Source organism: Barbus barbus, assembly GCF_936440315.1.
Source record: "Barbus barbus genome assembly, chromosome: 33".
NCBI lineage: Eukaryota > Metazoa > Chordata > Actinopteri > Cypriniformes > Cyprinidae > Barbus > Barbus barbus.
The window spans coordinates 11,905,883-11,920,400 of NC_136761.1; the positions used below are offsets into that span (position 1 = coordinate 11,905,883).

General features: G+C 39.0%; 1 protein-coding gene across 1 annotated transcript in view; it reads right to left on the reverse strand.

The window, feature by feature from the left end:
* Positions 1 to 12,552, reverse strand: part of adam19b (ADAM metallopeptidase domain 19b) — a 39,796-nt gene extending 27,244 nt beyond the window's left edge. The window contains exons 1-3 of the mRNA XM_079390982.1: positions 12,062 to 12,552; positions 11,812 to 11,924; positions 11,312 to 11,382 (exon numbers count right to left, since the gene is read on the reverse strand). Of these exons, the coding sequence (XP_079247108.1) occupies positions 11,312 to 11,382; positions 11,812 to 11,924; positions 12,062 to 12,266 (389 nt within the window). The 5' untranslated portion in view covers positions 12,267 to 12,552. The remainder of the gene's footprint in view (positions 1 to 11,311; positions 11,383 to 11,811; positions 11,925 to 12,061) is intronic.
* Between the last annotated feature and the right edge of the window lie 1,966 nt (positions 12,553 to 14,518).

The window sequence follows — 14,518 nt, forward strand, 5'->3', positions numbered from 1 at the left end:
CAAATGCTGGCAAAAATAGACCCTGCAAAGAGTTGGAGTGTGGTCCAAACTAACTAGACTAATGGTGCAAGGAGCCATTGAATAACTGTTTTCGTAATTCGCCAATGGTCGTGACCACCCGTTAATATTTCTTACTGGCAATTAAATTGTATTTCCCACCTTTATTACCATTTTTTGTCTCTATTACAAAGTGGTTTATTCAGTATTGTCTTTTTGTTGTGAAATCTTTATTTTTATAAAGTAAACATAAGAATAAATTTTATATTGTTAGTAATATTTAAAGATTAACACTTAGTGGACTTAACCAACCCTGGACCACAAAACCAGTCTTAAGTCGCTAGGGTATATTTGTAGCAATAGCCAAAAATACACTGTATGGGTCAAAATTATTGATTTTTCTTTTATGTCAAAAATCATTAGGACATTAAGTAAAGATCATGTTCATATTTTGTAAATTTCCTACTGTAAATATATCAAAACTTATTTTTTTATTAGTAATATGCATTGCTAAGAACTTCATTTGGACAACTTTAAAGGCGATTTTCTCAATATTTTGACCCTCAGATTCCAGATATTCAAATAGTTGTATCTCGGCCAAATATTGTCCTATCATAAAAACCCATACATCAATACATCAAAAATCGAATTGACCCTTATAACTGGTTTTGTGGTCCAGGGTCACATATTGTATTCATATTCCATCAATTTTAGAAAAAAAAAAAACATACGAGGAATTGGTTTTCATGACAGAAGCTTCTACAGTGCAACAGAATGACAGTGACAGAACAAAAAACACAGATAATAAAAAGGGAATTAAAAATAGAACAAGTAAATAAGGAATAACAACATACAAACTGACAATTGTATGTACAGGTATATAACGACAGACAGTTTTGTTTGTACAGGTACATTATGTGCAAATTGAAATGTAGACTAAGTATGTGTGTTAGATAAATAAGTGTACAAGTGTATAAATAGTGTGTGTTCCACAATTATTGTCAAGTGTTCATGAGATGGATTGCCTGAAGGAAGAAACCGTTCCTGTGCCTGGCCATTGTGGTGCTCAGAGCTCTGTAGCGTTGACCAGATGGCAACAGTCAAAGAGGGAGTGTGCTGGATGTGAGGGGTCCAGAGTGATTTTTACAGCCCTTTTTCTCACTCTGGATAAGTACAGTTCTTGGAGAGTGGGGAGGAACGTACCAATGATTCGCTCAGCAGTCCAGACTACCCTCTGTAGTCTTCTGAGGTCAGATTTGGTAGCTGAGCTGAACCAGACAGTTATAGAAGTGCAGAGGACGGATTCAATGATAGCAGAGTAGAACTGTTTCAGCAGCTCCTGTGACAGGTTGTACTTCCTCAGCTGGCCTCTGCTGGGCCTTTTTAACAATGGAGTCTATGTGAATGTCTCACTTCAGGTCCAGAGAGATGGTGCTGCCCAGGAACCTGAATGACTGTCGTTACAGTTCTGTTCATGATGGTGAGTGGGGGGAGGTTTCTCCTGAAGTCCACGGTCATCTCCACTATTTTGAGCGTGTTGATCTCCAGGTTGTTAAGACTGCACCATACAGTCAGCTCCTTAACCTCCTGTCGGTAAGCAGAGTCGTCACCGTCCTGAATGAGGCCAATAAGTGTGGTGTCGTCTGCAAACTTCAGGAGCTTGACAGAGGGGTCTTTAGATGTGCAGTCATTGGTGTATAAAGGGAGAAGAGCAGGGGGGAGAGAACACAGCCCTGAGGAGCTCCAGTGCTGATTAAAATGTGAATGATCAAAAATGATACATCAGGCTTTTAAGCAACATTAATTTAACATCTCTCAAACAATACTATATTGCATTGCATTATGTTTTGCCCACACAATAAACACTACACAGCATTAATCATCAAACTAAGCATTTAAATACTATCTTAAGACATATTACTGGGTGATATAGAGTGACAACTGATATTTATATGCTTTTTATGTAAGTAGTCTGCTGTTATAAAGATCTCACTGATATACAAGCTATCAGAAATTCATCTTTTCGGCCTCATAAATATCAGAAACTGCACTAACTTGAATGTTTTTGATCATAGAAGGCCTCTGAATAAAATTGAGGTGTTTTTTCCACAGAGTATGAAAGTGAAGTGAAGTGACATTCAGCCAAGTATGGTGACCCATACTCGGAATTCGTGCTCTGCATTTAACCCATCCAACATGCACACACACAGCAGTGAACACACACACACCGTGAACACACACCCGGAGCAGTGGGCAGCCATTTATGAGCTCCATATTCTCCATATATCACACTATGTGAGCCAAAAAAGCCTGATGTATCAAATATACTCAACAAAAACATATAAATTTTACTATTATTATTTTCTAGATTTTGTCTAAAGGTTCAATAAACTGTTCAATTTGAGAATAGTAAAGGCCCTCAGAAAAGTATAGTGTTCTGAAAAATCCCTGTGGTAAACTCTTGGTCAAAATTGAACAGGATTGCATGCAAATTAGCTTTTTGTCAAATTCCTTAGCTCAAGTTTGCTGCAAATAAAATGTACATTTAAAATGTTAATAAATCATTTTTCTTTCTCCCTCCCTCTGTATAATATAGAAAATGAATATACATGTATTACAACACAAAAATACAAAATGGATAGGAATGATTTTCGACCCACGGAGCACTAAAAGGGTTGGCATGGGGCCCGATAGATGCAGTGATGAAGAGCTGTGTGTTTGAAACGTGGCCGTCTGGCAGCAGCTGAAACAAAGAGCTCATTTCAGTATAGACTGAATCTCAAGGGACCCTTGAGACGAGCTGCGTCTCAAGGGTCAGTGGGTCACATTTTCTCCTCATATCAAATGACATCATTCTAGAAGGGGGCGAGGGAGGAGGGAGAGAGAAAGATGAAATAGGGACATCACAAACAGACAGAGAATGATTGGAAAGGGCAAAAAGAGGAGAGGAGATGGGCTGGAGGGGAGGATGATGTAATTGAGGGCACTGCCTTGGCCATTGCTGTGATGGAGGGGCTTTTATTGCCCTTTTGCAAGAGCGTATGCAAGCCTAAAAGCCTGTCCAAGCGCTTTGCCCTCTAACTGACAGCCAGTCAGCCTCCCAGAGGGGTCATCTGAAAGTCAAACAAGCCAATGCATGTTTCAGAAAATAAACAAAAGCAAACAGAATGCAGAAAGCACACATTAAAGGGATAGTTCACCCAAAAATGAAAATTCTGTCATTAATTACTCACCCTCGTCGTTCCAAACCCACAAATACAAGAACACAAATTAAGATATTTTTTGATTAAATCCAAGAGCTTTCTGACCCTGCATAGACAGCAACAGAACTGCAATGTTCCCAGGTCCAGAAATAGCAAGGACATCGCTAAAATAGTCCATGTGACATCAGGGGTTCAAATGTAAATTTACAAAGCAGCGAGAATACTTTCTGTGCACAAAGAAAACAATAACATAATTTATTCAACAATTCTTCTCCCTGAGTCTTCCGCCATTTTGGAGAGTACCCCAGAACGTAATCAATGTAATCAGCATTGTTTATGTTCAGCATGCGCTATATCCTGAACGTAAATGCTGATTACTCTCCAAAATGGCGGATTTTTAAAGATTTCTTAAAGTTCATCTCTCAATCATCATTATACAACCCGAATTTCGGAAATGTTGGAACGATTTTTAAATTTGAATAAAATGAAAACTGAAAGACTTTCAAATCACATGAGCCAATATTTTATTCACAATAGAACATAGAGAACATAACAAATGACTAAACTGAGAAATGTTACACTTTTATCCACTAAATGAGCTCATTTCAAATTTTATGCCTGCTACAGGTCTCAAAAAAGTTGGCATGGGGCGACAAAGGGCTGAAGCAAGACATTTTGAAAAGATTCAGCTGGGAGAACATCTAGCAACTGATTAAGTTAATTGACATCAGGTCTGTAACATGATTAGCTATAAAAGGGATGTCTTAGAGAGTATCTCAGAAGTAAAGATGGGCAGAGGCTCTCCAATCTGTGAAAGTGTGTGTAAAAAGATTGTGGAATACTTTAAAAACAACGTTCCTCAACATCAAATTGCAAAGGCTTTGCAAATCTCATCATCTACAGTGCATAACATCATCAATAGATTCAGAGAAACTGGAGAAATCTCTGTGTGTAAGGGACAAGGCCGAAGACCTTTGTTGGATGCCTGTGGTCTTTGGGCCCTCAGACGAAACTGCATCACTCATCGGCATGATTGTGTCTTTGACATTACTAAATGGGCCCAGGAATACTTCCAGAAACCACTGTCAGTAAACACAATCCGCCGTGCCATCTGCAGATGCCAACTAAAGCTCTATCATTCAAAAAGGAAGCCATATGTGAACATGGTCCAGAAGCGTCGTCATGTCCTGTGGGCCAAGGCTCATTTAAAATGGACTGTTTCAAAGTGGAAAATTGTTCTATGGTCAGACGAGTCCAAATTTGACATTCTTGTTGGAAATCATGGACGCCGTGTCCTCCGGGCTAAAGAGGAGGTAGTCCTTCCAGTGTGTCATCAGCGTTCAGTTCAAAAGCCAGCATCTCTGATGGTATGGGGGTGCATAAATGCATACGGTATGGGCAACTTGCATGTTTTGGAAGGCACTATGAATGCTGAAAGGTATATAAAGATTTTACAGCAACATATGCTCCCCTCCAGACGACATTTATTTCAGGGAAGGCCTTGTGCATTTCAGCAGGACAATGCAAAACCACATACTGCAGCTATTACAACAGCATGGCTTCGTAGTAGAAGAGTCCATGTGCTGAATTGGCCTGTCTGCAGTCCAGATCTTTCACCTATAGAGAACATTTGGCTCATCATTAAACGAAAAATACATCAAAGACGAGCATGAACTCTTCAGCAGCTGGAAACCTATATCAGGCAAGAATGGGACCAAATTCCAACACCAACACTCCAGAAACTCATAGCCTCGATGCCTAGACATCTTCAAACTGTTTTGAAAAGAAGAGGAGATGCTACACCATGGTAAGCATGCCCCTGTCCCAACTATTTTGAGACCTGTCGCAGGCATCAAATTTGAAATTAGCTATCAGCGGAAGTTAAAATCAGCTCGTAAGTGTATTTACTTGTCTCAGTGTTTAGCGCAGTTTCCGTTGCTAGGAAACGCTTATTTTGTTTACTATGTTGAGAGTTGCTGAAATCGCGTTTGGTCTTATACTGTATCACGTATCTTGTCAGTGTGTGCACTTGCTTGGCCATTTTTAGTGATTAATAGGAAAGTGGGTTCAGCTGAATTGTAGTAGTGATTTGTTAGATAGGTATAAAAAAGGTTATTATACCGCGGCAGCAGTCACGGCAGCCCTCTTAGTGTGAAGACCAAAGAGTGTAAAGACCATCGACTCTACCGTGTGACTCCACCGGGCTAGGACACTGGCAAAGGATATTAGTATCGCTTTTTTTTTTTCCTTTATATGTTTACTATTGAAATGTTGTTGTTGTATGCATTTGTCAATTTTATTTAATTTCTGTATTTTCTAAAATGGTGTTACGGAACATGTGGTTGTAGTGGTTCAAAGACTGATTCGGGAAAACAACGAGGCATCAACGCACTTCTTCCTTTAATAAACATGTAGACAGGACAATGAAACAAACCAAACTGAGTGCTTTTAAAGGAAACAGGAACAAAGGAGTAAATGAGATAATTAACTAACAACAGGTGACAGGACTCCACAATGATTATTAATTAGCTAAATGACAGGAAAACCCAAATAAGGAAAAACAGGAACTGAAAGCAAAACCAGAAAACCCCTAAACTCCTGACATTACTCCCCCCTCCCGGAAGGCGCGTCTCGCGCCGTAACAGTTCTACCAGGGAGGGGGACAAGGGAGGCCTCCAGGGCGGATCGGTGGAGTGGGAGTCCTGCGGCCATGGCGGATCAGGAGACTTGGGGGGCCATGGCGGATCAGGAGACTCTGGAGGAGCGGGCTCTAGGGGGCGCTCTAGAGGACACTTGAGGGCGCACTTGAGGACACTTGAGGGCGCTCTTGCAGCGCGGACACTTGAGGGCGCACAGGAGGCGCAAAGCTGGATAGAACCAGCGGAGACGAAGGAGAGCTGGACGGGACCAGCGGAGACGCAGGAGGGCGCTCTTGCAGCACGGACACTTGAGGGCGCTCTTGCAGCGCGGACACTTGAGGGCGCTTGGGAGGCGTGGAGCTGGATGGCGCCAGCGGAGACGAAGGAGAGCTGGACGTGGCCAGCTGGGGCTCAGGAGGGCTGGACGGAACCAGCGGGAACTCAGGAGGGCTGGACGGAACCAGCGGGAACTCAGGAGGGCTGGACGGAACCAGCGGGAACTCAGGAGGGCTGGACAGAACCAGCGGGAACTCAGGAGGGCTGAACGGAACCAGCGGGAACTCAGGAGGGCTGGACGGAACCAGCGGGAACTCAGGAGGGCTGGACGGAACCAGCGGGAACTCAGGAGGGCACTTACGAGGAGCAGGCTCTGGTGAGAGGACCGGAACAGAAACTTCAGGGGGTATCGCCCTATCCAAAAGTGACTGCTCCTGGTAGTTTGCCGGTTGGCCCGACATAGCCGCGGGTAATGGCACAGACTTCGCTGCGGGTGGAGCCGTCTTCGCTGCGGGCGGAGCTGTCTTCGCCGCGGGCGGAACTGGGCTGAGCACAACTCCAGTGCTGACGATGGTAAGGGGAAGGTTGGAGCTGGGCAGGCGGCTCGGACCGTTGGTGCGGTATGTGGAGGTCCTTGGCGGGAGGTGGGCTGAGACTTCAGCGGAGACTGGGCAGCGAGACTGAAAATCTTTCACTGCTTCTACTTCGAAGAGTGATCCATTAAGAAATAAGATTAATTAATTCGACCAGGGGAAAATCAGAAACTGGAAGCTCACATCTGATTGTCTCGCTGTCCAGCCCCAGCAGAAAGCACGCACCCAAAGAGGCGTCAGGTCAGCTCAGCTGGTGAACAACCTCAATGAAATCTTCCACATACCGCTCCAACTTCCGACCAGCCTGCCGCAAACCCCACAGCTTGTTCTCAGCCGTCAGCATTTCTGTTAGGTCCTGTCTTCTGTTACGGAACATGTGGTTGTAGTGGTTCAAAGACTGATTCGGGAAAACAACGAGGCATCAACGCACTTCTTCCTTTAATAAACATGTAGACAGGACAATGAAACAAACCAAACTGAGTGCTTTTAAAGGAAACAGGAACAAAGGAGTAAATGAGTAAATAAAATTTATCATTAAATGAAAATAGCTAAATGACAGGAAAACCCAAATAAGGAAAAACAGGAACTGAAAGCAAAACCAGTAAAACCCCTAAACTCCTGACAAATGGGTGTGTATAGAGTATTTACAGAGTGTTAACTTTTAGTTTTAGTTACTTTTTCTTATTTGTAAGTCGCTTTGGATAAAAGTGTCTGCTAAATGACTAAAAGTAAAGTAAAGTAAGCTAATTTTGTGCATAAAATTGTAAAATTTCTCAGTTTAAACAGTTGATTTGTTATCTATGTTCTATTGTGAATAAAATATTGGCTCATGTGATTTGAAATTATTTTAGCTTTCATTTTATTCAAATTTAAAAAGCGTCTGAACATTTCTGGAATTCAGGTTGTATTTCATTTAATTATGTTTTTTTAAAAGCCTGATGTATCAAATATGAAGCTATGATGCTTCTTTAATATTTTGCCAAAAAATGTCCCATTTAAAAAATAAATAATTTTCCTGACTATTATTTCAAGCTTTATAGGGTAAAATGCACATTCCTGGACTTATTGTGAATGATTTGTTGGTGCACAAATGTTAGTCTTTGTAATATTTCATAAAAAAAGTCAAACCACCAACCGTCTGACTCCAATTTTCTACCTAACACCCATTTTTACAATCCAATCAACTACAGATGGTAAACTCAAGTCCTGCTCTAAATAATTTATATTTGATTCCAAAATATGACACACTATAAAAGCAAAATGGTTGTAAATAACATTTCAGGTTGACATTAAATAAATCACCACTAGTAAGTGACCTAACAATCCCCTGATTATGTATCATTCTGATGTCACAAACAAGCATTTAGACAGAAACTATTAGGGAGGACACGGCGTCAGACCCGAGACTAATGTGTCCTCTGAGATCTGTCAGCCCTATGGAGAGAGAAAACAGACAGAAATATAAGAGGGATAGAGTGAAAGAAACTTCACTGGCAGGTCAGCAGACAGTCTAAAGTCTGCCATGAATTATCTTAATGTATATGGTTGCAAAAGAGAACGAGGACTCTAATTTGGGGTTCACTGCTACTTTGGAAAACTTGAGCCCTGAATAACATCTCTCGACTGACCTTCAAGTCACACTACCCCAGACTCGCCACCCTCAGAAATACTGAATCAGCAGCGCCCTTCCTGGATCTAAACCCAATCACCTCCTCTGGGTCTATGAGGGCAAACATTCATTAGAATAAAAGCCTGGATACTACGCCAGCACACACACACACACACAAGCTTTTTCCTTCAGACTGTGATGGATCTATCCTGGAGGACAGCCACTGACTACAGACGCCTGGAGATTCACAGCTGCTTTTTGATATTCTATGCATGAGCACTTACTTTTAAATGGAGCAAATAAGATGTACGACTAAACAAGAAGGCAGAAAGCACAGAGATTCAGCTTCATACCATTGTTGCAGAAAAAGTTTAACATTTACACCACTGACAGCCAAACATTCCCCCAAATCAACTATACTGCAGCAAAAAAATCCTTGAAAAGCTAAGAAACTTGTTAAGAAAGCATTATATACCAGCATTCTAACATGGACTACACTGAACTTTTTTTTCCCACTGAGTGACCCATGGGTGGAGATGGAGGTTAAAAGGCTAAACAGAGGGATACACTAGTTCACAAGCTTTCAGAAGTAGGGATGACTCATAGTAAACGCACCAAAGACTTGACCCCAAAGCCTTTGTACAGAGATGGACATCTTTAAAACCATTTCCCTTGCTTTTAACTTGTCGCACAAATATTAAAATTATCCACAAGAGAAAATGAAACCCAGCTTGTATTAACATTCAGTGCTTGGATATGAATGCAGGAATGAGAGTGGTATAGCTAACTAGGCACTGATTTTGCAACAACCTTAATCGATAAACAGTCCACATGAAAGAAAATCATACTAGTACTCAAACCCTCGGCATACAAAAATAGCTCTGCAGAGATACCAAAAGTGGAAATACATCATATCAGTGCTACTCAAATAAAGTGCTGCAAGCATGATGTAGGCTATAACTTGGAAATTAGTTAGCATTTTAGCATTTCAGGTTCCATTGTCCCTGTTGGTGCTTTTTTGTTTAAATGTCTGAAATAAGATCTGTGGTTAACACAAGCTCAAGATATTATGTTTTATTCTACAACATAAAATACGTTAGTAAAACCAACTTGTGATTTTTTAAAAAGCTTTTACTTGTCTTCAAAAAGGCGGTTGCTATTGGCTAAATGGTTTTAAACTAGGCCTATTCAACATAACTGCTAACTATTTCTCAACAAATGCTCACATTTATGAAAATCCAGCATTTCCAGTTATTCTATATTTCTGCAGTACTTCACACACAACAGAACTGAAACAATATTACTTTGTATGGATATTATCTATTGATGCTGTGCCTCAAAACACTGCTGTTGGTCAGTCACCATGACTTCTTAACAGTTTGACATTGCATCAGATTGGAATCCAATGACAACTCGTCTCTCTGAATTAGGATGTTGCTCAATATTATGTGTAAAACATGACTAAATTCTTGCAAATTATCAACCGCATCTTTCCTAAAAATAAGATGACACAATGTAGTGCTCATGAAACAATGCTAATTGTTTTCATCACACCAAAGAACATGTTTTAAACAAAGTTGCATTTGTAACAAATGCCCACAGCAGGGTGTTGTCCCCTGGGCTTATCTCAGCCAGACACCATGGAGTCGTGCTCTGGATGGATCTTCAGTTGGTAGCCTATGGCTTTTCCATCTGCTCTGATTTTCAGATAGTACCTTTACTAATGTGACACCACTTAGACCACGGCAGAGTTGCACCACAGCTGTTCACAAGTTCTTACTTAAATGGAACATATAGTCCACACTAAAGGCTTAGTAACTACAAGTTAGTGTGTAACTAACTCTGTACTTTATTCGGTTTCACAATTTGTACTTAAGGCAGAATGTACACTCTAAAAATAAAGGTTTCAAAAGGAATGCCATAGAAGTATCATATTGGGTATAAGAATAAATACATTTTGTTCACACTTTATTTCAAGGTCCAATTCTCGCCATTAACAAACCATTAATTACAACTTTTTAAACAATAAACTCCTAATTTGCTGCATATTAATAGTAAGTTGGTTGTTAAATTTAGGTATTAAGGGATGTAGAATATGGTTGTGCAGAATATATGCTTTATAAGTACTAATAAACAGCCAATATGTTACTAATGCATGCCATAAGCAACTAGTTAATAGTGAGAATTGGTCCCTAAAGTGTTACCGAAATTTTAAAGAATACATGAAAGAAATATAAGAATGACAGATATTTGTTCTTGTTTTATGCATAAACTTCAGTTTGCAATATTTCAGTCTTTAAAGACATTTTACATTTGCGTCCCACGTAAATGTATCTTGATTTAAGGAAGATTAGATTGTATTGTAAAACAAAAATACAGAGTAAGATATTAATTTTTGCAATGCATGCAACATTTAATACCATTACTTTAAGACTGTTACTTTAAGTTGTAACTTAGTGTCCCTTTATGTCAAAACTAGCCCAGGATTGTGCTGGTTGCAACCTAGGTTTTCTGAGGCATCCGACTCAATCCTTGCCACGGAAAAGCAAACCGGGAGGTCTTTTGAAGTCCTGTCACTAGCATTTTAATGCCAGTGATACACCTCAGAAGTAATCGACCTGATTTATTCTGTCAACCTGTTTTTATGTCCACTAATTAACTTACTCCCTAATGGCAATGCGCTCCAGGGGGAGAAAGTAAACCATGTGATGCACTCAGCTTCCTGTGTCCTGGAGCAGGCGTATCAAATGTCACTCCCATATGGTTTAATAATCGTGCGGTGCAAACGCACTCCATCAACACATGCACATCTGCTTGTGACAAAATGAAAATGGAAACCACATAGATGTGTATTTTTGGCACAACGCTATGGACAGCATTTCATTGCAAATATATCACGACACCTCCAGTTGGTAAGTGATATGTGGCTACAGTGGAGTAAAGCTGGACAGTGAATGGAGATGCTTATTTATACGACTACTCGCACAAACTCACTCATTTCTCTGGAGCTGTAGAATCAGATCTTCTCCTCCCGCAGTAATTTTGACCTCTGCCTCAGATGGATGCTGGGAAGATAAATCAATCAGTTTAGAATAGAATTACCCAATAAATTCCATTATGCAAAAACTGTGGTAGATACATGATGATGTTAAAAAAAATACAATGAAGTCGTTTTACAGGTATTATATATACAGTGGGGTCCAAAAACATGAGAGAATACTGAGATTTAAAGAATATTCTGTATACTAATATATATATATATATATATATACTGAGAAAAACTAAATTAAGTAAATATAAACCAAATATATGCTAAAAACAAATAAATATTCTAAGGTTCTTAGAATATTCATAATTCTAAGTCACTTATCACAAAAGCTACTATTGAATTAGAAAATTACAATTTTGATTCACAAGCCATTTTACGACAAATGTGGAGTTTGACAATAAAGCACAACTACTAGACAGATTCTCATTCTCAAAACACTACTTACCTCAGAGCCCTCATGAGATCTTTTGTGTCTGGCTGGGCTGATCCACTGTGGGTAAGTGATGAAGTGCTCCGGGTTGTCATGGATGAGAGAGGAGTCTCTATGCCAACGTTCATCTAATAGTGCAAAATAATCAATCACCAATAAATTAGCAATCTGACACAATTGCTTGCCAACGAGTTCCAGCGCTCTACGAAACGCAACAACGAGCATCCGATATTATTTTACAACGACTATATATAATAACACTCACCCGTATGTATGTCCTCGCCATGTGCAGCGCATCTTAAAGAGAGATGTAAACAAAAACAACAACATAACAACAAAAATAATCGGAACTGCACTGCGCCCGCGAACATGCAGCGATTCAAATGCATGCCCTGAAGCATCATAAAATGTAAAAAAAATAAATAAAAAAAATGCACGAAATAAACGAGCCGTGCACGATGAATTATCATCGATGATGAACGGCATTCATGATGAACAGCACCGGCATGTGTGTCTGCAGAAACCGCAGATGCAGTGAGAGGAGCGCATCTTTACAGCTCTCTGATACAAGCAGTTCGGTAAAGTTGGAGTAAAGATATTGACAGATTCGACTTTTCCGGATCAATAACTCGCGAGCAAATCGTTTTTAATACACAAATGACACCACTTTTCTTTTTTAGTGATGTAGAAAGCGAGCTACAAGCGAGGTTTCCTCCGCTCTGTATAAAATACATTGATCTAAATGCGCTGGCGTCTGAGAGACAGGTCCTAAGGGACCGTCTGCAAAGTGCCAAACGCGATTTTTTTTTTTACTAATAACATACTCAATAACTTTACACTAACGCACTGTAGTGTCACCAAATTCAATTTACACATAACTGCTCTCCTGCTGGTTATACTACAACACTCATTTTGAAAGTAATTGATTTGGCACATTTTTTATTAATATTTATTATGAAAAATAGTTAATAACTTTACTGTAACACACTGTACTTCCAACATATTCAGTCCACACATCACTGCCTTCCTTGATGGTTATACTACAACACTCATTTTGAAAGTAATTGCTTTGGCACCTTTTTTTTAATAAATTTTTATTATGAAAAATTGTTAATAACTTTACTGTAACACACTGTACTTTCAACCAATTCAGTTCACACATCACTGCTCTCCTGCTGGTTGTACTTCAAGATTTATTAGAAAAAAAATGTTTTTGCATATTTTCTATAATTGTTCATTAAGAAAAAAATGGTAATAACTTCGTAACAACATAACTTCATGATGTAATAAAATTACTTAAATTATTAGCTTTGGTTCCACACAGTAGAAACATGTTATTTCAACTCAGATACCTAATGCAGGATGTACATAACTGTGTGTTACAGTAAAGTTATTAAAAACATTTCATAATAAAAATTAATATAAAATGTGCCTAAGCCATTACTCTCCAAATGAGTGTTGTAGTATAACTAGCAGGAGAGCAGTGATGTGTGGATTGAATATGGTGAAAGTACAGTGTGTTACAGTAAAGTTATTAATTTTTCATAATAAAAAAATAATAAAAAAATGTGCCAAAGCAATTCATTTCAAAATGAGTGTTGTAGTATAACCAGCAAGAGAGCAGTGATGTGTGAACTGAATTTGGTTGAAGTATAATGTGTTACAGTAAAGTTATTAAGAATTTTTCATAAAAATAAAAAATGTGCCAAAGCAATTCATTTCAAAATGAGTGTTGTAGTATAACCAGCAAGAGAGCAGTGATGTGTGAACTGAATTTGGTTGAAGTATAATGTGTTACAGTAAAGTTAAGAATTTTTCATAAAAATAAAAAATGTGCCAAAGCAATTCATTTCAAAATGAGTGTTGTAGTATAACCAGCAGGAGAGCAGTGATGTGTGCAGTGAATATGGTGAAAGTACAGTGTGTTACAGTAAAGTTATTAATTATTATGTCCAATAACGGTGAAGTTATTAACATTTTTTCATTATAAAAAATCATAAAAATATGCCAAAGCAATTACTTTCAAAATGAGTGTTGTAGTATACTTAGCAGGAGAGCAGTGATGTGTGAACTGAGTTTGGTGGAAGTACAGTGTGTTACAGTAAATTTATTAACTATTTTTCATAATAAATATTAATAAAAAATGTGCCAAAGCAATTACTTTCAAAATGAGTGTTGTAGTATAACTAGCAGGAGAGCAGTTATGTGTAAATTGAATTTGGTGACACTACAGTGCGTTAGTGTACAGTTATTGAGTATGTTATTAGTAAAAAAAAATCGCGTTTGGCACTTTGCAGACGGTCCCTTAGGACCTGTCTCTCAGACGCCAGCGCATTTAGATCAATGTATTTTATACAGAGCGGAGGAAACCTTGTTTTGAGGAAACCTCGCTTGTAGCTCGTTTTCTACATCACTAAAAAAGAAAAGTGGCGTCATTTGTGTATTAAAAACGATTAGCTCGCGAGTTATTGATCCGGAAAAGTCGAATCTGTCAATATCTTGCCAAGTTTACCGAACTCCCCTCCTCACTGCCATTCATAAAAACAGATATATCTATCTGTGTCTATAAAGTTTACATTATCACGTCTTTACTATTATAGATCCCTACAATAAAAAAAATACCTGATTTATAATGAATTATGATGAAGATTAATTCAATGAAAAAATACCTGAACTAGTAGACTCAGTCTTCAATGGCATGTACAGTTGTTACAGTCACAAC